This window comes from Canis lupus, chromosome 31 (genome assembly GCF_048164855.1).
Source record: "Canis lupus baileyi chromosome 31, mCanLup2.hap1, whole genome shotgun sequence".
Classification (NCBI taxonomy): Eukaryota; Metazoa; Chordata; class Mammalia; order Carnivora; family Canidae; genus Canis; species Canis lupus.
In genome coordinates this window covers 21,307,831-21,334,833 of record NC_132868.1, presented here as the reverse complement: position 1 = coordinate 21,334,833, position 27,003 = coordinate 21,307,831, and the positions used below count along the sequence as shown (strand labels likewise).

Genomic DNA, 27,003 nt, shown 5'->3' with positions numbered 1-27,003 from the left:
AGAGAGAGGCAGAGACATAAGCAGAGGGAGAAGCAGGCTCTATGCACCGGGAGCCCAATGTGGGATTCAATCCCGGGTCTCCAGGATCGCGCCCTGGGCCAAAGGCAGGCGCTAAACCGCTGCACCACCCAGGGATTCCAATGAGACTTATATTTTTATAAGAATGGTACTATAGACAGAGAAACCAATTAAGAAGCTGTTAAGATAATCTTCCAGTAATGCAAGGGCAGGAGGGAATGGAAGCTATGCTTGATGTTGGATTTGAAAGATACTTACATGTAAACAATGGAACTGATTGACTGATGGCATATGAGAAGGGAGGAAAAAATAAATCAGGGATGACACTCAAATATCTGGCTTGAGTTTCTGAGCTGATGGTGGTTCATGGACATTGTTGGTTCAGGAGGATGAGCAGGTTGGAATGGAAAGATAATCTCTACCCAATGGACACTTCAGGTGGAGGTGGGGACAGACATTTGATTGGTGAGTGAGGAACTGTGGCAAGACATGTAGGCTAGGGCAGCCCGGGTGGCCCAGCGGTTTAGTGCCCCCTTCAGCCCAGGGTGTGACCCTGAAGACCCTGGATTGAGTCCCCATCAGGCTCCCTGCATGGAGCCTGCTTCTCCCTCTGCCTGTGTCTCTGCCTCTCTCTCTTTCTGTGTCTCACATAAAAAAATAAATAAAATCTTAAAAAAAAAAGACATGCTCAAGAAATAGATTTGTAAGTAATCAGTATACAACAGTCTTTTTCATGGCACTAAATACCGGCAAGTTTTAAGAATATGTGCATATTTAAATTTTTCTCCAAAGAAAGCCCATTCCACAAAATTTTTTTATTTTTTTTATTTTTTTTTTAATTTCATTTTATTGGAGTTCAATTTGCCAACATATAGCATAACACCCAGTGCTCATCCCATCAAGTGCCCCCCTCAGTGCCCATCACCCTGTCACCCCCATCCCCCGCCCACCTCCCTTTCCACCACCCCTTGTTTGTTTCCCAGAGTTAGGAGTCTCTCATGTTCTGTCTCCCTTTCTGATATTTCCCACTCATTTTTTCTCCTTTCCTCTTTATTCCCTTTCACTATTTTTTATATTCCCCAAATGAATGAGACCATATAATGTTTGTCCTTCTCCAATTGACTTATTTCACTCAGCATAATACCCTCCAGTTCCATCCATGTCGAAGCAAATGGTGGGTATTTGTCGTTTCTAATGGCTGAGGAATATTCCATTGTATACATAGACCACAGCTTCTTTATCCACTCATCTTTCGATGGACACCGAGGCTCCTTCCACAGTTTGGCTATTGTGGACATTGCTGCTAGAAACATCGGGGTGTAGGTGTCCAGGCGTTTCACTGTATCTGTGTCTTTGGGGTAAATCCCCAGCAGTGCAATTGGTGGGTTGTAGGGCAGATCTATTTTTAACTCTTTGAGGAACCTCTACACAGTTTTCCAGAGTGGCTGCACCAGTTCACATTCCCACCAACAGTGCAGGAGGGTTCCCTTTTCTCCACATCCTCTCCAACATTTGTTGTTTCCTGCCTTGTTAATTCTCCCCATTCTCACTGGTGTTAGGTGGTATCTCATTGTGGTTTTGATTTGTATTTTCCTGATGGCAAGTGATGCGGAGCATTTTCTCATGTGCGTGTTGGCCATGTCTATGTCTTCCTCTGTGAGATTTCTCTTCATGTCTTTTGCCCATTTCATGATTGGATTGTTTGTTTCTTTGTTGTTGAGTTTATGTTTATGAAGGTCCTACTATGTACAAGTCAAAGGCACTGGCCTGGTACTAGAAATAAAACAGTAAATAAAAAATACAAAACTGAAAAAAAATAAAAAAAAAATACAAAACTGTTTGTCCACTTCAAGATTTTGTTATTCTAATGGGACAGAAAGTCAGCAACAAACAAATAAATAATTAAAATAAGTAGTATATTAGCTGGTGGTTAGTGCCATGAAAAAGACTGAAACCAATATGGGGATTGTGAGTGTGGGTAGGAATAGAAGTAGTAGTGGAATAAAATGGTCAGGAAGGACCTCACAGAGAAGGTAACACTTTTATTTTTTATTTTTGTTTTTTTGGTTTTTTTTAAGGTAACACTTTTAGAAAGAGTCAAAGGAATTGAGGGAGTGCGCTATGTGGCTTTATTGGGTGTATTCCAAACAGGGAATCTACCTTCCATTAGATTCTCAGTGATTCACTAGAAAGATAAAGAATAATTCCTCTGAAGCAAGAACCAAGCTGAGAAAGCAAGTGGGGAAAAAATAGTCCACAAAGGAGTGCTGGTGATTGATTGTGCGATTCAGAAAAGATGTGAAGGTAAGAGAATCGGTTAATCTTAAAATGGAATGGTGTCAAAGGACTGGATGTCTTGATGAGATTGAAGTCTAGGGTTATTGGAGTCTATATGGTTTTTGAAGGAGTAAAAGACCTAGAAAGATAGGAGATAATGGGGTGTTAGGAGCTGAAGCTTTCAGAGGTGGATGCAGTATGGGTAAAGCTAAGGTAAAGTGGAAGAAGTCATCACTTAAGATGAGGAGGTCAAAGGACAAGAGCCTAGTGTCACTCAGGACATCAAGAGGAACTGAAGGAAAGGTAAGCATTGGTGCCACATGCCTAAATTCTTTTAAAAAAGAACAAAAAATAGGACCAAGAAGTCAGAAGGTAGAAGTAGCAGGGATAAGTAGAGTTTGCCAGAGTGATAGAAGAGCAAGGGAATTTGGAAATAGATGTGAAAAATAGTAGTCATGAAATAGCAGTAGGTAGTTAAGGAAGTAAGGACAGTGACTCCTCCAAGATCTGAACCCGCCCCATGGTCTTACCCCAAATGTCCATTTGCTTCTTATGGCATAATCAATACTGTCCTATGGTTGGATCTGCTTGGTCCATGTGGCCTTAGTACCTGGGAACCTCTGGGAGAGAGGAGACATAATGTGAGTAAATAGCAACTATAGTTGCTATAAAATGGATTTAGGTGAGCAAAGGTATGGGAAATATGGAAGGTGTATTAGTTTCCGAGGACTGCCATAACAAAATACCAGACTGGGTTACTTGCACAGCAGAAATCTATTTTCTCACAGTTCTGGAGGCTAGAGTCTAAGATCAAGGTGTTGGCAGGTTCGGGTTCTTTTGAGACCTCTCTCCTTATAATCATATTCTGAGATTTGGGTTCTCTTGAGATCCCTCTCCTTGAATCATATTCAAACATCAACATATGAGTTTGGGAAGGACACAGTTCAACCTAAACAGATGGTATATGTCTCAAGTATTTAAGAATCCCAGGATCATTACACATCATCACCCCTCCTTCTGCAAGATCACCATGAGGACCAATTACCAAACAGAAAACCAGGTACCCTGTGTTACCAGCTAGGCTAGTACCTGGCTCCACAGACTTGGGGTCTCCAGTAAAGCTGGAGCTCAATGGCTCCATGACAAGACCTCCTTTGATCAGAAGTTTAAAAAGAGCATGCCCACTGCCTGCCAGAACTTAAATCCTAATATCCTCCCCTATCACTCTTTGGCCAGGTGCATGGAGAAAGTAGAGCAAAGAGGAGCCAGAAGACCCAAAGAAGGCTAGTTCCCAGATATTTTTTTCATTGAATGAAATAAAGCAAAAAAGCAAGAGAAGCTGATGTGTATGGCCAGTTGATTTACTTCCACTGCCCACTAATAAGCTTAGATTATGGCCTGAAGCATAAGGAAAGAGGTGGGAATCAGGATAGGCTGAAAAGTGGGAAAAGGAGAGAGGTGTCCTCTCTTACACAGCTACCAAAGTAGATTCTAGAAGCTATAAGCCTACTGGCAGCTGAGGAAGCATGAAGATTTTGCTCTTCAAGAGAGGTCAAAACACCTCATCAACCTCCTTGTTCGATAAAAATGTGTCATGGAGAGCCAGCTGTGTTGGCCAGGCAAGGATCATTTGGTGCCTTCAGAAAAACAAGTAAGTTTTCTTTTCAAAGTACTCATTCTCAAATAGAGTGACCAACAACCTAACAGGAAATAACATGGGAGTAGGGAACTCTGATTCATGGTCTCAGCCCACCATCTAATTTCAATGAGACCCTGGGCAACACATTTCTCTCCGCTAGGACTCAACGACCTCATTTCAATATTATTAATCATTTATGTAAAATACAGATAATAATGCATGGCCTTCGTCAGTTGTTTTCAGGATGAAAACATTCTTCCTGGAAACAAAGCTTCACAGGAGATTGGGGCGGAATGTGACCCCCATCCCCAGCATACTGACTCATAGGCCAGTCCTATTCCAAAGTGCTGAGCTGCTTTTACCGTGTCCACCCTCTAGAACAATGTTTCCAATATTTAGTCACTTACATTTATAAATTTTTTGTATCCATGAATATCATCTGTGTTATTATTATTTATTTCATATTTTTATTTTACTCTGGATTTGTTTTTTTAACTGAAATCCATATATTTGAAAGTATGTTGCTACTCTAAATATAAAAATAAAAATAATGAGTAAAAATTGTTAAATGCTAGCAGAATAATATTGCCTCTTCAAGACTCTGAATTTGAGACCAGTCTTTCCTTATTAAATGAGAATGAGCATCAGTGGCATAATGGCATCACCTTGAGATTTTCTTCTCAACAATATCAGGAGTGAAAGAGAAATGAAAAAGGCAGGACTTTCTTGGCATATGGTGGTGACAGATATTGAAGGTTGACTCATGCAATTTCCATTTCTAATCCCTGTCTTCCTTGCCACCTGGCTCTGCTCTATAAAGCTGTAAAAGTAAGAAACAGACTTCACAGTCTCCTTTCCAGTTAGTGGTGGCCATGTGACCCAGCTCTGGTCTGTGAGACATTAGGAGAAGTCCCCCAGTCCCCTTTTTTTCTTCCTCATTTTTTTATGTTTTGAATGTGGACTTGACATCTGGAGTTACAGCAGCCTTTTGGTGACCATGAAGTGGCAAGCATGAGGATGAAACCCATATACTATGGCTGGCGGAGCAGAAAACAAGAAAACAATGTCAAGCAGCTACCCCAGACCTATGTTCCTCCTCACTTCCTGCTATGTGAGGAAAATAAATTCTATTCGAGCATTAGTGAAGGTCTCTTTTATTATTTACCAAATATTATTTACCAGAATATTAATTAACTCAGTATTTTTTAATTCCATGTGTGTGGCACTTGACATCAGCCTGACACCCCTGGGGGACATGTGTTTCATGCTTTTCAGGAACTTTGCGTAAGAGAGCTTGTGTCAGTTTGCTAGGGCTTTGCTAGGCTATGGCAAAGTACCACAGACTGGGGAGTAAAACAGCAGAAATTTATTTTCTTATAGTTTTGGAGATTAGCACTTCAAAATCAAGATGTTGGCATGTGTTTTAAAGTTCAAGGTCAAAATGCTCTTTTGAGGTATCTCTCCTTGGCTTGCAGATAGCCATTTTCTCACTGTTTTCTCACGTGGTCTTTTTTTCTGTGTTGTCTGTGTCCTAATCTCCTCTTACTATAAGGACACAAATGACATCAGATCAGGGCCCCATTTTAACTTAATCACCTCTCAAAGACTCTATTTCCAAATTGTCACATTCTGAGGTCCTGGGTAAGGTTAGGGCTTCAACATATGAATTCTGAAAAGATACAGTACAGCCTATAACAGAGCCTAGTAGTTTATTTTCTAATAGAAATTATTTTTCCTTCCCTGCAATCTTGCAGACACAAGATAGCATGGCTCATGGATGTTCAAAATCCATAGGCAGGATCCCGAGCCTGTAGATGAGGGGAAAGAGTCCTGGATCCGGGGTCAGAAGGCCTGAGCTCTACACATCAACCATCTTCTTGTTGACATAGTCTCTCTGAAACTTTCTGTCTTCCTCTGTAAAAATATATGAATATTACATGTAATAATGTATATGGAAGTATCTGGCACATGCTAAGGATATTTCATCAAATCTAAAATGACATCAATTACAAGATGCACCATTATGATCTCTGTACCCAAGTTGGCAAAATCATGCCATGAGAGCTTTTAAAATTAGAGATTCAGGAGCACCACCCCAAATTCACTGAATCTGAATCTCTTGGGATGAAGCTTAGGGATTGGTATTTTTTCTAATTCCCTGTATTATTCTGATAATATGATATCCAGGATCCAAAGCAATGGCTTTTAGCATAGTCATGTGTTGTAGAACCCAAAATTTAATTCTAATGTGCCATCTTTGGGGCTATTTATCAGTTTCTTAGATATTCTATAGGAAGCCTGGATTTCAGACTTTGCCAACAAAATCCCATTGCCCAAATACTTCACATTTTCTAACACATTCATGGGATTCCAGAAAGTCTCAGTTCAGGAGTTGCATATAATAAATACTTCGGTAGAGCATGTAAACCAAACCCGGTTCTAGTGGTAGGAATGCTATAACATGTACTCTCTTAGAACTACATTTCTGATCCTTGTCCCTAACAATAACCTAGGGGTATGATGCCCACATCTGTCATTCTACATTTTATGATTCTATGTGACATACTGTTAGTTCATTGTGGGCATATCTTAACCTTTCTGTCAAACTTTTTAAAAACTAATTGAATCTTATTAAAAATTATTTTTATGAATGCCTATGATTGAATCCTGAGCATGCTGCTATGACCACAGATAAAATAAGTGTCAAGATGAAAGTGCCACTCTGGACTCCACTCTCTTCACAGGTCATGAGAGTAACCCACATGACTACCTTCACTGCAATACCATTCCCCAGTTTTCATACCCACATTTATATGTGCTCCATCATCTCAACAGGGTCCAATCCCCTGACTGTACAGTAGCAGATGGAGGCCCCTCCTCTCCCTCCCTCCAACCAAGAAAGTAGATGACTTGCCCAAGGTCACATACATGTCAGCCTACTGACACTGAGCCTACTCCAAGATCAGTGTCTCTCACATTCGTCCTACTTCGCATAATCTATTCATGATCCTTCAGAGTCTTTATCAAAAGGTCCGGACAATATCACCAATGTCTTCTAGGCTAGTGGGAAACTGCCCTGAATCTCACCCAGATCATTCACTGAGCCATGTAGTTCCTGTTTTCGTGCAGATTCCATCTGAGCCTTGGCTAACTCCCAGGGAAGCACATATCAGATCTGCTGTATATTGGCAGAACTTTGGCTTAGAACGTTATTTCAAATCCCTCCCATTGAACATTGGCAGCCTTGAAAAAATATGGCCAGGAAATTATTCTGGGAAGCTCGATTGCTCTATGACACTTTACAAGGAGAAGCTGATGGCTTTCCCTCCCAAGCTCTTCCCTCTGTGCCCAGAACAAATGACTGCATATTCCTGTATGTGCCCTAAATGAGGAGAGGGCCAGCTCTGCTGCCGCATGAATAGAGGGAATGTCTGTGACGGGCAAAGCCCTCTGCACAGCGCACTGTGCTTCGAGCCAAGTTCTTTCTCCTTCAGTTTTGAAACCCTTGGGTACTCCAAGAGAAATGTAGTCCATGTGTTTCAGATTCATTTACACTTAAATCATTAAAATGTTGTTTTGTGAGAGTTATTTGATGTCTGAGGAGCCTGTGAGGCTTCTTAATGGGACTTTTAAATTTTTTTTTTTTTCACTCTGCCTGAAACAGAAAGCAACATTTTGCTAAAACAGTGCCTGAGTTCAAACATATTCTCTCATCTCATATATTTGCACCCACATTATCGACCACAGCCTCTTACTAATGCCAGGCCTGGCAAGACTGACATTTGAAAGTGTTAAAATAGAGAAACTGGAGAGAAAAGGGAGCAGAGGGAATACTAGCAAGATTCAAACCAGTGTTCCCCCAAATGTGCCAAAGCAGCAGTGTTAGAGCGTGGGTAGCACATGCTTTTGCTACGTCGGTCAGACTGGACGCGGGGCCTAACGTCAGGTGCACCGCCAGACAGCTAACATGGCACTTCCACAGCCATAATCTCCTTGCAGCCTCATAGCAACCCTCATTCCCCAGAGGCAAAGCAGGAGCAGAGGTGTTAAGGATTGGACCCGGAGTGCAGAGTTGGCTTGGACAGAAAGGAAAGATTAAAGTCTGACTCTACGTCTACTGCTCTTTTCAGGATGCCTCAACTTGAGTTTCTCCATGAGTGTTGTATTTGAAATACCAAATGCATTAGACTATATGAGGGAGATGCAGTGCAACAGAGTGGGTAGGATCTCAGATTCTTCCCCTAGCACTTTCCAACTGTGTGACCTTGGGCATGTTACTTAATCTCTCTGGGCAGTTTCCTCATCTGTCAACTACTCAACTATCCAAGGTATAAAGAAGATTGAAAGGAATTAACACATCTCTACAACAGTCCCTGACCCACCGTGCTCAATAAATGTTGACTATTAGCGGCAGTAGCAGTAAGGAGTAAAAAGAGGAGAGAGCTGGATGATCCTGGCGAGGTGCCGAAACTCTCTGAGCCTCAGTTTTCTCATTTGTAAAATGAGTACAATTGTGTGCCTCTTACAAGTTTGTGGGAGTGCTTGAGATGATGCTTAGGCTTAGCATTGTGCCTAACACAGATTTTTCTCTGTAAAATCCATTTTTTGCACCCAGACATCTCTCTCCCTATTCAGTATTGGTTGTCATTGTTGTGGGGGAAGTAACTACCTCTATTATTCAGCTCGGCTTAGATCTGGTGCTGCATTTCTCCACGATCTCAGAGTGTAGACATGTGTACAGACCTAGGGCTTTCTACACCCATGGGGTGCGGGCTTTCCTGCGGTGAGGGATCCTCACCGGGCTGGATTGGCTGGATTACCAACACCCTGAGTTGGTAAAACAGCATGAGTATTGCTTTTTAAGTGGAGAAGAGCCACTAGCCAACTGCAGGACTTGGGGCTCCCTCACATTCCTGGCCAACGGCTCTGTGCACAGGAAAATCTGTCTCGCTGTTTGCAGGCTGACTGAGGCTTTGGGATTTGGACCTTTTTCCTTTCCTAGTGTAGATGTCAGAATTGCCTTCTTAGTTGGTTGTTTCTGCTTCACTGGTGTCTTTTTGCTGGTGTCCTGAAGAAGAGCAGAAAACTACGGCCATCTGGCAAGGGAGACTAAAGAGAAATTAGACTTTGTCTCTCTCCACCCTCCACACACACACACACACACACACTCACACACTCACTCAACACATTCATACACACACACTCACTCATACAAATCACTCATACACATCCACACACACATACACATACACTTACACACTCACACACACAGACACACACAGACACACAGATACAAATACCTTTTTGAGCCTCTCAGTTTCCTCTCAAGAGCTGGAGCTAGCCACACAGGATAAAGGAAGGAACTAGAGGAGCAGATCTTTTAAGCAAGAAGACAGATTCTGTTCTGTCAGGTTCCTATGAGTGTGTGTAAGAGCGAGTCAGAGGAGAGAGAGAGGGGGGAAGAAAGAGGAGGGAGAGAGAGGGAGAGAGGAGAGAGACGAGAGACGAGGGAGGGAGGGAGGGAGGGAGAGAGAGAGAGAGAGAGAGAGAGAGGAAGAGGCAGAGAGAGAGGGGGAGAGGGGATCTGTTGCAGGCAGGGGAAGGCGTGACCTGAATGAAGAATGCCAGCCAATTCCAGAGACACACAGGGACCTCAGAACAAAGATAAGGCATCGCTGACACCACACCGGGGACAAGCTCACAGGAAAGTCAGGCCGAGGGGACCAAAGCCAGGCAGCCAGGAGCACCCCAGGCAGGAAAATGAGGTGAGTGCTAGGGCAGGAGGGGGCACGGGTGCCCTTTCGGGAACCAGGTGTCAAGTAGCCCTGGAGCATTTGACCTTGCCTCTGGGCAGACTCACCTGCGTGTCCTGCGGGTGTTGCAGGGGCTTCTCATCAATCCTTGGGGCTTTGAGAAAGGAGATGTGGGCTGGGCGCTGCCCTGGGACTGCGGAGACCCACAGCTTGAGACGGGAGACTTTGTGCAAATCCTGCCCCAGCTTCCTGCTGAAGCTCAGTTTCTCCCTCTGCCAGCGTAGGGTGCTGTCTGCTGGCGAATGTGACTTTCCTCCTGTTGCCCACAAGGCCGACTTTAGGTTTTCCCTCTCTGCAAAGAGCATGGGTTTATCTCTTCCAACACTTTGTGAGTTAGGTATGTGTTTGTGTGTTTATTTGTCCTGACCGGAAAAGAAACCAGCTTCCCACAGCTCGGCTCTGCCGTTTCTTAAACCTTCAGAAGTTTGCCCGTTAAAACCTCAATTTAGAAAAGTAAAAACCTGTTCCCATTTTACAGTTCCCTATAAATTTCTGCATTTTTCCCTGAAATCAGAGGCAGCTGGTGGCATGAATCAGGGTATGATTTGCACTGAATGGCTCTTAAAGGGATACCACAAATTAAAAAAAAAAAAAATTAAAAAGGAGTCTCTGGCGTTCTAAATCCAGGACTTTAAATTCTAATTGTTTTTAAACTCTTCAACATTTCCTATTCCTCAGCCTATACTTAGAGTTACTTGATCCTTCTTACCAGGCATTCCTTCTAAGTTTTCCTCTGCAAGTCTCAAAACCTAACCACTGTAATTATTTTTGCTATTTATAAGTGTTAATGCCGTTAAAAATACCAAAAAAGAGAAAGGAGAAGAAAAACACTCTGCAGATGTGTTAAGTCCCTAAGCACCTCTTTTCTCATTGATTTTCTTCTCAATTGGAAAAGGATTTCTATTTGTTTCTCTTCTGCAAAGTCACCTAGCAACTTTTCTGGGTCTGGGGCCAATGGGGGGCTTCACACTGGGTTAACTCTTTGAGCTCAGATTACCTGTGGTTCAGAGAAATAATCAGGCCTCTAAGGTTAATTTGATCTGTTCTTTTAAAATCCATTGTAACATTAAGCCTGCCATCTAACTTCATTTTCCTTTCTCCTGAAAGAGATAGGATTTATGTCCATCTATGTGGAGGGATAATTTGGCTGGTCTGTTGAGATCAGAATCCTACCTACCACCCCAGGCCCCATCCATAACAACATACAGGCTGATTACCAGTCCTGTATCTTTGTGTTCAATCCCCCCTTAGCGCAGAACAGCTCTCCCCGCACCCCCCTCCTTTTTTTCCACCTAAAGGACCAGATTGTTCAAACCACAGCTCAAACATCATCTCCTCTTCTCTGGCCAGCATCCCCAGAATGAGCATCTTCTCCTTCGTGCTATCTCTGTTCTTGGGAGCTACATCTCTCTTCATCTTCTTAATATTTCACTGTTCAAATGTCTATCTGATTTTCCAAGATTGAATGCTCCTTAAAAGGTATAGGATCTGTGTCTTGTTCTTCTTAGTATCCCCAGCACTTAGCATAATGTATGTTTCCTAAGAAGCATTCAATAAATGCTAGCTGAATGGAATTCAGTTGACTAGCAAACCAACCAGTAGAGAAGTGCTCCACTAGAAGTCTCCAAGGGGTCTTGCCTTGCAGGGACACAGCACTTCAGAGTTTGCAAAGCACTTTTTATAGTCCTCTCTCATCTGGTCTTTAGATTTTAGATAAGGTGAGGATTTATGGAGAAGTGAGGATAAAAGCCATTAAGTAACTTGCCCAAAGCCATACAGATGATCTTGAAAAGGTTCTGACTCAAACTTTGGTCTCTGGACTCCAAGTCCAATATTTTTTCTGCTACATTCCGCCAGACTCTCATCTAAGTGTATTTTCCTATACCAACAGCTCTCGATTCTAGTCGTACATTAAGATCATCTGTGATGCTTTCAAAGATGCCAATGACCAGACCTTACTCCAAACCAATTAAACTAGAATTTGTTGGGGAGGGGCTTTGTTATTAGTATCTTTTTTTTTTTTATATTTCTACATAAAGCCGTGAGTTTTTTAATTATTTTTCACAGGATTAATTGCTTTGGCCAAATGCCTAGGCATGATATGGGCATGGACCCAGCGGCTTCCTCTGTTAGCTTTTGTTATTCCCTTCTTCTGTTGAACTAATTCACCATATGGTGTTGGGCATGACATGTCACTACTTGGGGTATCCTTTTCATCATCTGTCAAATAAGCGCATTGTCCGAGGGATCTACACAGTCGCTTTCAACTCTTCTACTAAAAAACAGTCTTGGTGTAGTGTAGGTTGAAGTGAAGGGAGGGAATGAAGAGGATACAAAGTGCTACTTCTTCCACAATCTTTGACACACGGAGGCTTTTTGTCTACTCCCCATAGCCTGCTCCAGCAGGAGGACCTATCAAATCCCAGCTTTCTATATTATTTGACATTTCAAGCAAATGTAGTGAAACTTTTTGATGAGCTCAAGAATAGGTAGCAGGTGTCAGGAATTGTACAGCCGGTGCCTGGTGTATGGGAAGCAAAAAGCATTCAGAGAGTGTGATGAGAAACAAAAGCTACCACTTAACGTTCTTCGTTCTTCGATTGGCAGCCCCTGAAGCAAGCAAGCATATGCTCAAGCCCATTATGTGCAAGGAGATATTTGTTTCATATGTTTGAAACTGTTTTGAGATGCAAACAAAATAGAACAGAAAGCTTCTTCCCACACTGGCCAGTTACCTACCACATGTGGGCCTTTGGAGCTGAATGGGGCTGTCGGCAGCCAGCCCTTGACAGGCCCAGCATTAGGAGGCTCAGAGTCTCCTCCATGTGGTCTGGAAAAAGCAGGCATGGAGAAAGTTGACCTTTCAGCCTTGCATAATCTGGGTGTCGCTATTGCAGTGAAGTCCAGCCTGGGAGCCAAAGTTCTTTCCTAACCTCTGCTTTTCGGGAAGCAGCACGATGGAGTAATTATAACCAATGTTTGCTGAGGGCTGGACAGTTAACAAAGGACTTTCCAATCCTCCTTTACTCTGATAGCAGTCCGATGGCAACTTATTATTATCACCACTTACTGGACGAGGACACTGAGAGCTTATATGCCTTCCCCAAGATGGGTCAGATAAATAAAGTCAAAGGATGGATCTTCTGATCCAAGTCCAGGGCTCTCCCCTCCCCCAGGCAGAACTGAACCAGAATTCCCAGCTCCCGGTAACATCCACACCTTTCCTCGCTTGAAATTGGGGCTGCGTGGGCCCTGAGAGACGGGGTTTCTAGACTCTGCTTTCCTGTGAGTTCACTGGAGAGCTTGGACCTATGCCTTCCCTTCTCTCTCCCTTGGAGGCCCTACCCCCACAAGATTGGTTTTAAAAAAAATATTGACCCTGCCAATTGGATTAAAACATTTTGTTTCCTCAGTTGAAATCTCACAAGTTACTATTGTAGGGACACTGGAAAAAAATTAAATGACTTTATTATTTTGTTTTTATTGAAAAAACAGTAGAAGGTCCTTCTTGGCAAATATGAACATCGCATATACACAAAAATTAAACTTAAAACTTTCATATTCCCATTTCAGAGATAACCACTGTTAATACACTGGTGATATCCTTCTAGGCCTTTTTGCATTTACTATTTACCTTTCATGTAAATATCATATGAGACAGCTAGATAATCTACGTTTACAGTTATCTTGTTGTGTTACATATTCAAAACTTCATGCGTATCCATATATACACATACATGCGTCTGGGTAGGGAGAAACAACTTTCCGATTAGTAAAGTATGAGCATTACAGTAATGCCTGCTTATCCCCAGTGGACAGGTTCCAAGATCCTCAGAGAATTCCTGAAACCACAGAGAACAGGGAGCCCTTTAGACACAATGTATTTCCTATGTATACCTACCTATGCTCGAATTTAATTTATTAATTAGGCATAAGAGATTAATCATAGTAACTAATAATAAAATAGAACAATTGTAGCAATATACTGCAACAAAATGATGTGAATGGGATCTCTTTCAAAATATCTTAATTGTGAGGCACCTGGGTGGTTCAGTGGTTAAGCATCTGCCTTTGTTTGGCTCAGGGCATGATCCTGGCCTGGGGATCGAGTCCCACATCGGGCTCCACACATGGAGCCTGCTTCTCCATCTGCCTGTGTCTCTGCCTCTCTCTCTGTGTCTCTCATGAATAAATATGTAAAATTTTGAAAAAAATCTTAATTATACTGTACTCACCCTTCTTCTGATGGTACTGAGATGATAAAATGTCTATGTGATGAGATGAAGCAAGGTGCGTGCCATAAGCACTATGATGTAGCATTAGGCTATTACTGACCTTTGGACCATATGTCAGAAGGAGGATCATCTTGCTTGTGGACCAGGACTGGCCATGGGTAACTGAAACCACAGAAAAGGAAATAGTGGATAAGGAGAAATACTGTAATCTGAGGATGCTGGTATAATTTCCCAGCATGAATTTAGGTTATAGAAGGCACTGGCACCACTTTCTTTCATTCATTCATTCATTCATTCACTCATTCATTCATTCATCCATTCATTTTATTCATTCATCATCTACTATAAACCAGGCTGTATACTAGGTCCTTTATATACATCATCTCTAATGCTCATGGGAGTCCAATAATTAGAAATTATAATCCCCATTTAACATGCGAGGATACTAGGGCTCAGAGAGACTATTATCCAAGATTTCACCTCCAGTGAGTAGAAGAATGGGGATTTGAACCCAATATATCTAACTTCAGGAACTGTGTCTAAAAGCAGTGCAATATGAGATACACAGAATGGAATCTGGAGGTGTGAAGGGTACTCCATAGCCTCGGAAGCTTTGAGCTGGATAACGGAGGATAAATAAGGCAAGCAGATGAAGAATGAGTAGGGTCTGTGCAAGGGGGCCCAAGCATGGACAGGCATGACAGACTTTCAGAATGGCATGCCGGGGCATAGCTGGCACTGAGATGAGGCCAGACAGGCAGATCAGCCCTAGATCAAAAAGGGTTCATCTGCCATCCTGGGAGCAGATGCTTTATGCTGCAGGCACAGTGAAGCAGTATGGTCACACGTGTGTTTTAAAAAATCAACTTTGGCAGAAAAGTGCTGAATGGTATGAAATGGAGTAAGGGGAGATTACTTAGGATGCAGTAGCGATAGGCCAGATAAGAACATTTAAATTAAATGACTTGGAGAGAAGCAGATGGATTTCCAAAAGATAGGAAGCAGAATAAACAGGAATGAGGGAAGAAGTCGATGAGCCAGGTTTGGGGGGTTCGAGTTCAAGATCATTGGGTCTTGCAGGGGAGCAGTCTATTAGATGCCTGATGTTATGCATATTGACCATTAGGGTTCTGATTAGCCTTGGATATCCTGCCTCATTATTGCGCCACTTTGGGTGTGTTCCCTAAGTTTTATTGGGTTTTCCTTGCCCCTTCCTTAGGCAATTCTCTTAACCCTCCATTATCTCTGATGCCTACAGCTGGAAATAAATTGTAGGTTTCTGATCCTTTCGTAAGAATATTTACCAAGAGGGGAAAAAACTTGTTTTGCTTATTCTTTCTTAATTCAAAACTTTGCATAATACTTTGAATAGTTTTGTTAAATCTGTTTTAAGTAATGCAAGATCCCGTCTCTGAGTAGAAGTCTTATCTCGCCATTACCATGTTACTATTAGTTACTTCTTACAAAACTGAACCAAGAGTTTATGATTCTTAAATGAAGCTGAGTTGAAGAAAGGACACAACTTTTACCTAATTATGAAACTGACATTCTCAACAATAAAATAATGTATGTCAGAGTCCCAAATAGGGCACTGTCTAGGAGAATTGAATCTTTATTATCAAATCTTCAGAAGAGCACAGCTGGGGGCATCTGGGTGGCTCAATCAGTTAAGCATCTACTCTTAGCTCAAGTCATGATCCCAGGCTCCTGGGATCGAGGCCCAATTCAGGTTCCCCACTCAGTGGGGAATCAGCTTCTCCCTCTCCCTCTGCCTCATACCACCCCTTCTCCCACTCATGCACATGCGCACACATGCTTTCTCTCTCTCAAATAAATAAACAAAATCTTGAAAAAATAATAATAAAAAGAAGAGCACAGCGGGAAGAAAGCTTAGAAATCATGGAGTCACCATCTCCCTGTAGAAAGGACAGGGTAAGCAAGGCCCTGAGTGGGGAAAAGTAAATGCAGCAGGTCAGGGGCAGAGATATGCTGATAGCATGGTCTCCTGGCTGCTGACTTAGTGAAAGGGTGGGGACCTGTGTCCATGAATGTAAGAGAATCCATTCATGTCTTTCAGGTGGCTCCTTCTCTATCATGTTCTGTGCCTCTCCTTGTTGAAAGCTTCGGCCCATACCGTGGAGCTTAACAATATGTTTGGCCAGATTCAGTCACCTGGCTATCCAGACTCCTATCCGAGTGATTCAGAGGTGACTTGGAATATCACTGTCCCAGAGGGATTTCGGATCAAGCTTTACTTCATGCACTTCAACTTGGAGTCCTCCTACCTTTGTGAATATGACTATGTGAAGGTGAGACCTCTGATGTTCCCTAACTGAGGCAGTTTCTCTACTAGAGAATCTGCTGAGAGTTAGAGAAGCGCAGATGAACTAGATACTGTGCTTACCCGCCACCCCCCACCCCAGGGTAGCAGTCCAGTGAGGAATATGCACAAAGTTACATGATGAAGTTTGGGGGTGGTATGCTAGGTACAGACTGAATGGTAGATCTAGAAAGGACCACAAGGGAAACTGGGGTTGGTGAAGTATAACTCAGCCAAACATAACTTCTACTTTTTCTTTCTGTTCTCAAAGTCCTTAATGTTTCCACTAATCCTTTACCAGCAGAAATAAAAGGGCAGAGACCCCAGAAAAGGATAACCAGACTGAAACACAGCCATAATTATGTCCAAAGCTGAGGCATTAAAAAGCATTGCCCACTTCCCTAAGTAAAGGGGAAGTATTTGGGAAAGGTTGAGTATGTAGTTCCCAAGTATTTGGGAAAGGTTGGGTATGCAGTAGTAGACAGTAGGAGATGAAGTCAGAAGGTTGGATTGAGGTGAGATTCTGAAGGGTCTTGAATGCGATGCTAAGAAGTTTGGATTTTCTCTGCAAAGGGTATTGGCAGGATTGAGGGGCCATCAGAGCTGGATGTAAAAACCATGTGGAAGAGAAACAGGAAATGATTACAACATCAATGCCCTATTCTCTGGAATTTAGAGAGAACCCACAAACAATGCCATGGATGGGAAAGCTGTTCTTTGAAAGTGGGACTGAGAAAGTTTGGAGTACTTCTGAGAGATCAAGTTTACTAAGGCTGTATCTGGCTCAAAAAGATCTGGAGGTCCAAGAACCTACTTTCTAAGCTCTCTCTGGCTTTCTGGAAAAGATCTCATCAAATTACTCTAGAGTAGACTTCATATATTGTTAGTATTAATGTGATCTCTGTTCTCCACAGCCAGTAATTCAACAGGAGTTGACCTTGTATTAACCAGAATATTGGATCAACAGCAAAGTAGTGAGTTTACAATGTACTTTTATACTTGTAATCCCATTCAATCTTTAAAATAATTCTATAAGACAGGTACTACTGTCCTGCTTCACAGGCAAAGGAACAAACCTAAGAAGGTGAAGCTACAGCTAGTAAGTGGTGGGTCAATTTCCAAACCCATGTCTTCTGACTTTCAATCCCATACTCTTTTGTCTACACTGAACTGCTCTCAAGTTTGTCTCCACTGAGCCGCAGGATACTGCAGGAACTTGTAAGACTACTGTTGGGAGGAAGGAGGGGCTAAGTGGGAATATGAACCCCCATCCTGCTTAAACACATTTTAAATGTTGGGTATTGCTTATTTTATATGTTGGGCATGCATCAAATATCTCATTTACAACAAGGTTTCTGTGATGAAAAACTCCCTCAAATTGGTGCTCTCTGACAGTTTCTTAGCTTCAGCACCATTGATATTTTAACCTACAGATAATTCTTTGCTGAGGAAAGCTGTTTTGAGAATTATAGGATTTTTAGGAGCATGCCTGGCTTCTACTCACTAGACACCAATATCACTCTACCTCCAGTTGTGACAACAAAAATATCCCTAGAAGCTGGCCCTATCCCCAGAGGGACAGAATCTCTTAATTTGAGAACCACCGTTCAGTGGGATGCTGCACCCCTGTGAATGTACTGTGCTGGGGACTATGAGAATTTAAAGATACAAAAGATCTGATCCCTTACAAAGAGAAGTGAGCCTAGAAAAGTAGCCACTGCATAAGATGGAAAAGTAACGACAATTAAAGACTGATGATAAAGAATGAGAAGAGGGAGAGCCAGTTGCTCTAGGAGATAATGGAAGTTGGCAGTCTAGATTGACATAGAGTTTCTGTGAATTCATTAAAAATGGAGCCAACTTCTCTGAGTCACAAGGATCCAGCAAGGAGTATTCACTAAGACCCTATGCGTTCATCATCATAAAGTGAAATTCCTGACAAACATGTTAGTTATATCTTCCAGGATATAATCTAGCCTCTATTAGAGCCAGACTCCAGGAGCAGATGCGTTGTGGGTAGGGAGCATTAGGTTAGCTGACTCCTCCAGCCCATTCCCCTAACTAATGCTGGTCATAAAACTGTGACATTCTCAAATATTTGGATTAGAGAGTGGACTTAACCAGAAGGAAAATGATCAAACATTGGCTCAATACCACAGAAAGTTCCATAGGTTTAGACAAAGCTAGATGTGAACTTCCTAACTGCTTTCTTCTCTATTTTCAAACATGTCAAACCACCTAGATTTTTTTTTAGTGAAAACACTTGCTGGGCAGCCCAGGTGGCTCAGCGTTTTAGCGCCACCTTCAGCCCAGGGTGTGATCCTGGAGACTGGGGATCGAGTCCCACGTCAGGCTCCCTGCATGGAGCCTGCTTCTCCCTCTGCCTGTGTCTCTGCCTCCCTCTCTCTCTCTCTGTGTCTCTCATGAATAAATAAATAAAATCTTTAAAAAAAAAAAAAAAGAAAGAAAACACTTGCTTTTACTAGTAGTTGAGGTCTTAAGACTATGGACATTACAGAAATTTTTTTTTCTTTAGCTGTAACAACTTACTTTCATTATCCACCCCATCCTTCCTCTACCCGAGGAATTAACTCTCAATTCATAATACACTAAGCAATCATTTCTCACAAGTTTTCCTCTTGTTCAGACAGATGCCAAGCTTGACCTTGTTAGGACTCCCTTCTAGAGACAACACACAACAGAGGGTTTAACTCATTCCTTTGTCCCAAATAAACTGAACCTCCTGGCAAAGCAGATTAAGAAGCTGATATCAGCTGCATTTTGTAACAGAAAAAAAGAATAAAAAAAAAAACCCCAAAAAACAAAAATAAAAACAAACAGGTACTTTTCAAGGGCAATGAAAGAAACTGAAGACCTCTTCTGAAACTGAATTAAGGACCCTGGCATACATTCTACCCAAAACTTGGCCTTTCTGGCTGGAGAATTTTTTAGAAACTGATTGATGGTTTCTATCAGGAACAGTGAGACACCTTCATGAAAGCTCAGGCAGATGGAGGTAGGTCTCCTGGAAGGGTAGCATGGTCCTGGATTCTTGCCAGACATTCAGGAAATGCCTGGGCTAGTCTCCAATCTGCCACTAACTCATGAATGAATAAAATCTTGGAGTAGCCTCTCCACTCCCAATAAGATTGTGACCCTTGGCATAGCAAAGAAGCCGTCTGCTACCTGAAGTGCCTAATAGTCTAGCCTCTCTGATTCAGGCACCTTTTCCTAAGTCCTTTGGGAAAAGGGATTAATGTATTAGGCAGGGCAGGCAAGATGTATCTCTCTGCTCGTGCTGACTCCCTTCCAGGATGCCGTCCCAGCATCGGCATCAGCCTCCCTGAAGAGGTTCCACTGGCCATGGGGCCTGAGCAGGCCCCTCTTTGCAGGACGCCGCACCTTGGTTGGCTGGCAACTGGTGCTAATGTGGAGACAGGCCCCATGCCTCTGTCCACAAGCACCTGGTAGGGTTCCTGTCCTGGAGTCATGAACTCTCACAGAAGGTCAAGTTGCAGCAGCCCTCTAGAGAGTCATCTAATCCCAGAGTTGTTGTTAGTATTGTTTTTCAAACATTTTCTCCTGGCTTTCTGCTAACAAATCTTCTGGTAGGCCCAATATAGAAGACAGAAGAGCAGCTGGCAGGTTAAAGGTGGCTCTGAAGCTTATTCAGCTCACTCATCCTCCTCAATCCCCCAAAAAGGTCCTACCTTAGGGGATTTACAACGAATATTGCTTTTGTCACCAAAGGACAGAAGAGGGGCCTGAAACTCAGAATTCAAGCACAAGACTAGTCCTCTGGCCTCTGAACTCCTGAATCCAGAAGCCTTCCACATACAGTTGAAACCCATTCACTTTTTTCTAACTGACTCACTCCCTCTGCCACCAAAATATGTGCCTTTCCTGGCTGTGAATGAGAGCAGCAATAAAGCAGGAGCACGCCATGTCATTCCCGGATAAGTCAACATCCCTCTCCAAAATTCTGTTTTCTCATCTGTTCCATGAGGGGGTGACATGAGATGATCCCTGCAGTCCCTCAGATTCCTGGACTCTAATCCTAATCCTCCTGCCAGAACAGTCCAGATGACCCCAATAAACCCTCATTATTCTTGCTAGGATAATGCCAGAAATGGTAATAATATGTTAGAACATGCACTCCTCTAAGTTCTGTGGCCATAAGCATTCCAATAAGAGCCTACCATCCACTGGGGATGCCTTGGCAACATGTCATCTCAAGAAAACTTGGAACCACACTATGCCACCACTGTCCTTTTCCAAGCAACTTTAAATACCACTGATTTCCATTTGATGGGATCCTATCACCTATTTTGAAGCTTTTACACTCTGTGGCTGAATTCCCCTGACAGGCCAAGGAAGAGATTTAAAGCCCCCTCCAGTTCCCAGGGATCCCCTTCTGGCCCCGCCTACGCTCACAACTGCCCTCCCTACCCCGGCTCTTAGGGGTGACCATGATGGAACTGCTGACTCTGTACGTCAGTAGCTTGAAGAAGAGCAGGACCTCAAGGCTGTGGTCCGGATGCTCTCATTTTATGAAAATTCCTCTCCAGCCTGACTCCCTGCAGTCCTTGGTCTTCGAGGCATGTGCACATCTGCACGACAGCATCTGCTTCCTTGGAATGTGGCTGCAATGTGTGGATTCCTGCAGTGCACAGATGTAGCATATGAGTCACAGCCGGTTGACACTGCAGGGGCAGAGCACGGATGCTGGCTGTGCAGTAGGAAAAGCTGGTTCCCTGGGGTCATTCTCTATTAGTGAACCTTGGGCAAGTGAATATTTCTAGATGGAACTCTACTTCCTCCTCTCTTAAATACAGGAAGTCGAAGCAGACGGTCTCCGAAGTTGCCCCAGCCCCAATAGTCTGTGTGTCTAAGACCTCAGAAATCACTGTTCAACTCTATGGCCATCATGACCAAAACCTAGGGAAAGACAATTCATTGTCCAGGGCCACACTGGGACCAGAATTTATATCTCAAGACTCTCAGTCTTTTCTTCTTCTTTCTAAATGTTTTTTTTTTAATTATTTTAAGGTTTTATTTATTTATTCATGAGAGACACAGAGAGAGAGGCAGAGACAGAGACAGAGGGAGAAGCAGGCTCCCTGTGGAGACCTTCATGTGGAACTCCATCCCAGGACCCCAGGATCACAACCTGGGCCAAAGGCAGACACTCAACCACTGAGCCATCCAAGTGCCCCATTTTCTTTAAAAACAACAACAACAACGACTAAATGACAGTGAAATCCCATCTTGTGAGTTCCCCTTTTCTTTAAAAAAAAAAAAAAAAACTAAATGACAGTGAAGCTGCATCTTATAATGTACATGTAAATCAGTGTAACATAAGGCAAAAATTGCCAATAGTCAAACTTACTGAATCTCTTCAGTATAATAGACCACTGTCTTTCTGTATGTCCAGAAGGGCCTTTTTCCCCAGGAATATAACAAATTAGTTCCTTTGGTTGGGTATCAGATGAAGTGGGGACTCGTGCCTAGAAAGGGGCCCCAGAGTCATAGTCACTGAAAAGATGTACTGAGAAACCAGAATCACTGAGGGAACACCAGAGCCACACATACCCCATCTTCAAGTTCACATCATAGCACCTGTTCACTGGAAAAAGAGATAATAAGAAGCTGCATTTCACTTTTATTCTTTCTCTTTTTCTCACTGAGTGCACACAGCTCCACTGGCGTCTGTTGGATGCTCTTGTAATGTCACACAACTTCTCCTATCAACCGTCTACCCTTGACCTACTCAACATTTCCTCCATTCTTTCCACTGTTCTTGCCTTCATTCCAATTCCTATTCCTCTCACTTAATCTACTGCAATCATCTCCTAAGTTTCTATGAGCCATAGTCCTTCCTCAACCAGTCCACCCTCTAGAGGCATGTGTCCAGAGAGATCTTAAAACATGTCTTTGATTGCAACACTCTTAAATCCTTCAATGGTTCCCCACTGTCTGTGGAATGACGTCCAAGAATCCCAGTAAAAACCCACTGGAAACTGGACACTACACCAAAGACAGGGCCTACAAACATGAGTGAGACAGCACCTGCCCTCAAAGAATTTGTGATTTCACTGTGCATCATGAGACAAATATCTTATTAATAAATTAAAGCTGTATAAAGTATCACAAAGGATGTGAGGCACTACATAAGACGGGGAGTAGTCATTTCTGGGTTTTAAGAAAGGCTTTGGATGTTTAGACAGGTCTTGAAGGGTAAATAGGAGATCACAGTGCAATTCCCTAAGCCTCTCTATCTCCCTAAGCATTGGTTTTGTCATTAGTACAAAAAAAAAAAAAAAAAAAAAAGAAGAAGAAGAAGAAGTTCATAATGACATAGTACCTTCCTCACAGGTTGTGGGAGGATTCAAATGAAATGCTGACTGTAAGTGGAATTCCTACTACAAGAGGCAAGCATGCCCAATGGTTCCAGGATCAGGCTTTAGGGACAGTCAGACCTGGCGTAGGTTCTGCCTCCATCTCTTACTATAAAATGGGGATGATAATAATAATAATAATGCCTATCTTGTGGGCATATTGCCAAACGAGGCAAATGTTTTCATGACGTATGTCCAGGACATGTGTAACTCACTCGACAATACTGTTAGAGTGGCAACGATGGCAGCAGTGTGAGTAATAAAGTGCCTGCTGGGGTCACTAGGTGCTTAATGAACATCATTTTTCTCATCTGCTCTGACTGTACTACTAACTGACTGTCTATGACCCTGCTCATGTCACTCAGTATTTTCAGGCAATTTATGGAAAAGTACTTTAAAAGGACTGATCAGATGCAAAAGCTTATTTTCCTGTGTATTTCCCTTGTAGTAACACACATTTATGGTAGTTCCTAATTTATCGCCATGCTTGATTCTCGTGGAATAGGAAGAGCAGGGATGATTACATCTCATTTACAGTCAAAGGAACAGCACAGGGGCACCTGGGTGGCTCAGTAGGTTAAGTAGCTAACTCTCCATCTCAACTCAGGTCTTGATCTCAGGATGGTGAGTTCAAGTCCTGTGTGGGGCATGGAGCCTATTTTTAAAAAAAGAGATAAAGAGGAAAAAGAAACAGCACAAAGAACCTGAGGGAATTTGTCTGGTCTCTATAGAAAGCCAGTTCTCAGCCCCTGATCAGCTTACCCCCGTCATAATTTTGTCTCCTTAGTCCTTCTCTGTTAGAATGGGTCTTGTCCTGGAAGAGACCTGGATATGCTCCCTGCCTATGTGTTATTCCTAAGGCAACTCTGCTGTCGGGGTAATTTAGTAAAATTAATAACACAAAAACCCCTTGAGGGTCCTTGTGTTGTCTAGATTTTGTTAAAGAACTTTCTCTTTTATCCTCACATTGAGAAGAAATATATTTTACAAACACAACAAGAAATGGAGAGTGAGCTATGAGGCATGAGTATGCTTGATTTATCTGTTTGTGGCAAACAAGCCCCAACGGTGAACTCCAGGTCATTCTACTAGACCATCAGCCCCTCAAGGTCCACGTCAAGGTTTGTTTCCAGCAGCAAGCACAGTCTTGGGGCAAAGCAGGAAAAGGCATACATCTCTCAGCAGAGAGCATAAGGAAGGGGCTCTGGTCTAGAAGTCAGCCACTGACTCCTGCTGAGATGCTGGACACGTGAGCAACCTGCTCAGGCCTCAGTTTCCCCATCTGCCCAATGGGGAAAGTGGACCTGCCAGCCTCTCCAAGCCCTTCCGGTTCTGATGGCCTACAACGCCCAGTCCAGTGCTCCCTTCCCCAGGCCTCATTGGGTCAGTCTGTATCCTGCTATGTTATTGAGAGATAAGTCCCTCCCATGGCCCTGCTCCAAGACTGACTCCCCTGACCCCCAGGCTCCTAATTTCTGTGCAATGCTCTGTGTTTACTCAGAACATGCCCTCGACCTTCATGCTGTGGCTGACCCCAGCTACTGCAGGAGCTCTGCTAATTCTCTGCGAGTAGACAGGCAGGCAGCCTTGGTCCCCAAAGGAAAGAAGAAAAGGAGAGACGTTTCTCATGAAGTTTGGTTGTAGTCCGCAGGGGGATTCTTCTACTCCCGAGATAGCGGTTTTCAATTCTAGGCACACGGAAATCAGGAAGGGGGAATGAGCTCCAGAAAAGTGTGACAAAGGCTCATTTTATGCAGGAAGTGCAAACAGCACAGGCTCTGGGTGATGGAAAACAGAAGGAAGGTTCCAGTGGTGGGGCAGAGCACACAGGAGAGCTCAGAGGAGTGTGAAGTGCAGTGCTCTGGGGAGGCATTGTACCTGGTGTGCAAATCTACATGCTTGTGTGGACACAGGCCGCTCTCTGATATACCTTGCTAAAAAGCAGAGCTTGAATTTCCTTTGGTGTGTTCATAAAGGTAAAAGGTAGGGAATGAGAGTTATTCATTAATTCAGGAGATATTTATTGAAGGCCTATTATTTACTAGAGCTTGGGGTGTAGCAGTAATTAAAACATACAGAAATCCCTGCCAGCAAGACGCTTATGTTGCATTGGGGGAAACAGGAGATAAACACTAAGCATAATCCACGACTAACTTATACAGTGAGTTGCAAGGTGATAGGCAGAGAAATGCAATAGAGCAAGACAAAGAGGGTCTACATGAGGAGGGGTGAGGGCTGTGACTTAAATATGTTGGTCAGCATAGGCCTCATTGACAGAGTGACACTTGAGCAGAGACTTGAAGAAGTTGAGGAAGTTAGCCATGTGGCTTTCTGGGGAAAACCCTTCCAACTGGAGGGAATAGTCAGCACAAAGTCCCTGAGGTAGGCAAGTAGCTGGTGCTTCTGCTGAGCAGCAAGGACAGCAGTGTGACTGGAGTAGGAAGGACAGGGATGAGAAGTGGAGATAGAGGTGCAGGTAGGGAGCAAAGAAGGAGGGCCAGGTCACCAGGGGGCTGGGAGATAAGGCCCCTGCTGGGTGCCAACAGGCCATGAATGATAGACTTTACACATTGTTCCCATGGCAGTGTTTCATGACCTCTTGACTCTTAGAGGACAGTATTAATGCACTGTCCCCACCTTGATGTCTGTGAACACCAAGACCGGAAGACAGTGGTGTGCTTGTGAATGATTAACAGGTGGATCTGGACTGGCAGGGAGAAGGGAGGCACAGTAGCACACCATTCACCATTCAGATATGCTAGACCTTAATGACCTTGAGAGCAGAGCAAGTCGTCAGATGCTAAAAATAGGAGAGGGCGCGGTTTTGTGTAATTTGTCTTTAATATAATTTGATGAATTGTAACTTTATGAAACCTAATTCCGAATGATGACTGCATTTAACAACAGGGTTCGCAGAATCTCTGAAAAGTTCACAATTTGGCCTTATACACTGGTACCAGCCAGCGTGGGCATACTTCTGCCTGCGGGGGTTAGGGTGACACATGACATATGAGTAGCAGAGCGCAAACCAGAACCCAGGTCGTCCAGTCCTTATTCCAGGGCTCTACAGGGGCTTCCACATGAAGATGGGAGGCTGGGGCGAGACAGGGTCCAGGGCAGTGGCGGGGGACCACGCCAGCTCACACATTCCTGGGAACTCTGCCTGGAGACCCTGGCCTGCGGCGGGTCCCCTCGCTGTACCCAGCTCTTACTCAATCACTGCTTTCACCCCTGTCCCATGACATACCTTGAACCAGGCTGCCTCTGCCACAGAAGAACACAACACTGCTGTGTTTTCTTGTCCTGGGACTGTTTTCCAGCTCTCAACGGTCTGAGGCCCAGCCTCCCAGTCCCTGGGGAGATTTGCATGTGAATGAGCTTGGCTCTGGAGTCCCAGAAGGCACGGGGTGGGGAGTCTTTCAGGGCCAAAGAGTGAATCCTTCCTGGCTCTCCAACTGGCCCCAGTTCCCAGACTGTCTGGCCTACCCCCTCTCAACCCTGCTCCTGCTGGGACGGTGGGCGCTGCCAGCTTCCCACCTGCGGGACGCCCGCTTCCCAGGCTCTCAGAGACCCCTCCCTGCCAGCCCTCCTTTTCTCCCCGTGTTCATGCTGCCTAGACACCATCCCCTTTTCTGTCCAGAGCCCTCCTTGCAAAACGGCAATCCTTCCCTGGAGCAATGGAATCTTGGACTCCAAAGACCTGCCAGGCACAGCTCAGGCCCTGCTGCTAACGGTGTCTAGCATTTGCATGGACACAATACCTTGTTAGGGGCTCACCCAGCTCTGTTAGGAGCTTTTTACTCTGGTTCACATGTCAGTAAGAACATTGTCCTGGGACCATCATACGCTTGGGCTCTGAGACTGGATCTGCCATTATCTGGCCATGCAACTCTGAGCCGATTACTTCCTTTCTCTGAGTCTCATTGTGCCCATCTAAGAAAGAAAAGAGATAAACTTGATAGCCTTTCATATCCTTTCTATCTCTGACCTTCTATGGTTCTCTGATTCCAATTACTGGACCAGGGCTGGAAGTCAGGACATCAGGGTTTTGTCTCAGGTCTGTCACTCCTAAGCTGTGTTCCCTTCGGAACTCATGTCACCTCTTCAGGCCCAGAAGCATAATATCAGCCTGAAGTGCATTCATTGCAAGCCTCCATCAGAAGCAAATATATTGGGGATCCCTGGGTGGCTCAGTGGTTTAGCACCTGCCTTTGTCCAGGGGCATGATCCCGGAGTCCCGGAATCAAGTCCCACGTCGGGCTCCCTGCATGGAGCCTGCTTCTCCCTCTGCCTGTGTCTCTGC

General features: G+C 43.7%; 1 protein-coding gene and 1 long non-coding RNA gene across 9 annotated transcripts in view; one reads left to right on the top strand and one right to left on the bottom strand.

The window, feature by feature from the left end:
- Positions 1–991: 991 nt before the first annotated feature.
- Positions 992–26,080, bottom strand: LOC140622167 (uncharacterized). Of its 2 annotated transcripts, none has more exons than XR_012021867.1 (5): positions 25,948–26,080; positions 13,983–14,144; positions 9,795–13,589; positions 2,826–5,848; positions 992–1,791 (listed from the first exon to the last, which is right to left on the bottom strand). It is a non-coding gene; the product is annotated as an uncharacterized lncRNA (long non-coding RNA). The 2 variants fall into 2 exon arrangements; XR_012021868.1 differs by having other exon boundaries at positions 2,826–2,915.
- The window catches only part of MASP1 (MBL associated serine protease 1), a 61,292-nt gene continuing 43,743 nt past the window's right edge, over positions 9,455–27,003 (top strand). For 4 of the 7 annotated variants that reach the window (XM_072807779.1, XM_072807784.1, XM_072807781.1 and 1 more), the window contains exons 1-2: positions 9,469–9,699; positions 16,060–16,291. In XM_072807779.1, coding sequence (XP_072663880.1) covers positions 9,695–9,699; positions 16,060–16,291 — 237 coding nt within the window. In that variant the 5' untranslated portion in view covers positions 9,469–9,694. Of the gene's footprint in view, positions 9,700–16,048; positions 16,292–27,003 lie in introns of those variants that run through there. The other 3 variants (XM_072807786.1, XM_072807782.1, XM_072807785.1) reach the window with 3 other exon arrangements.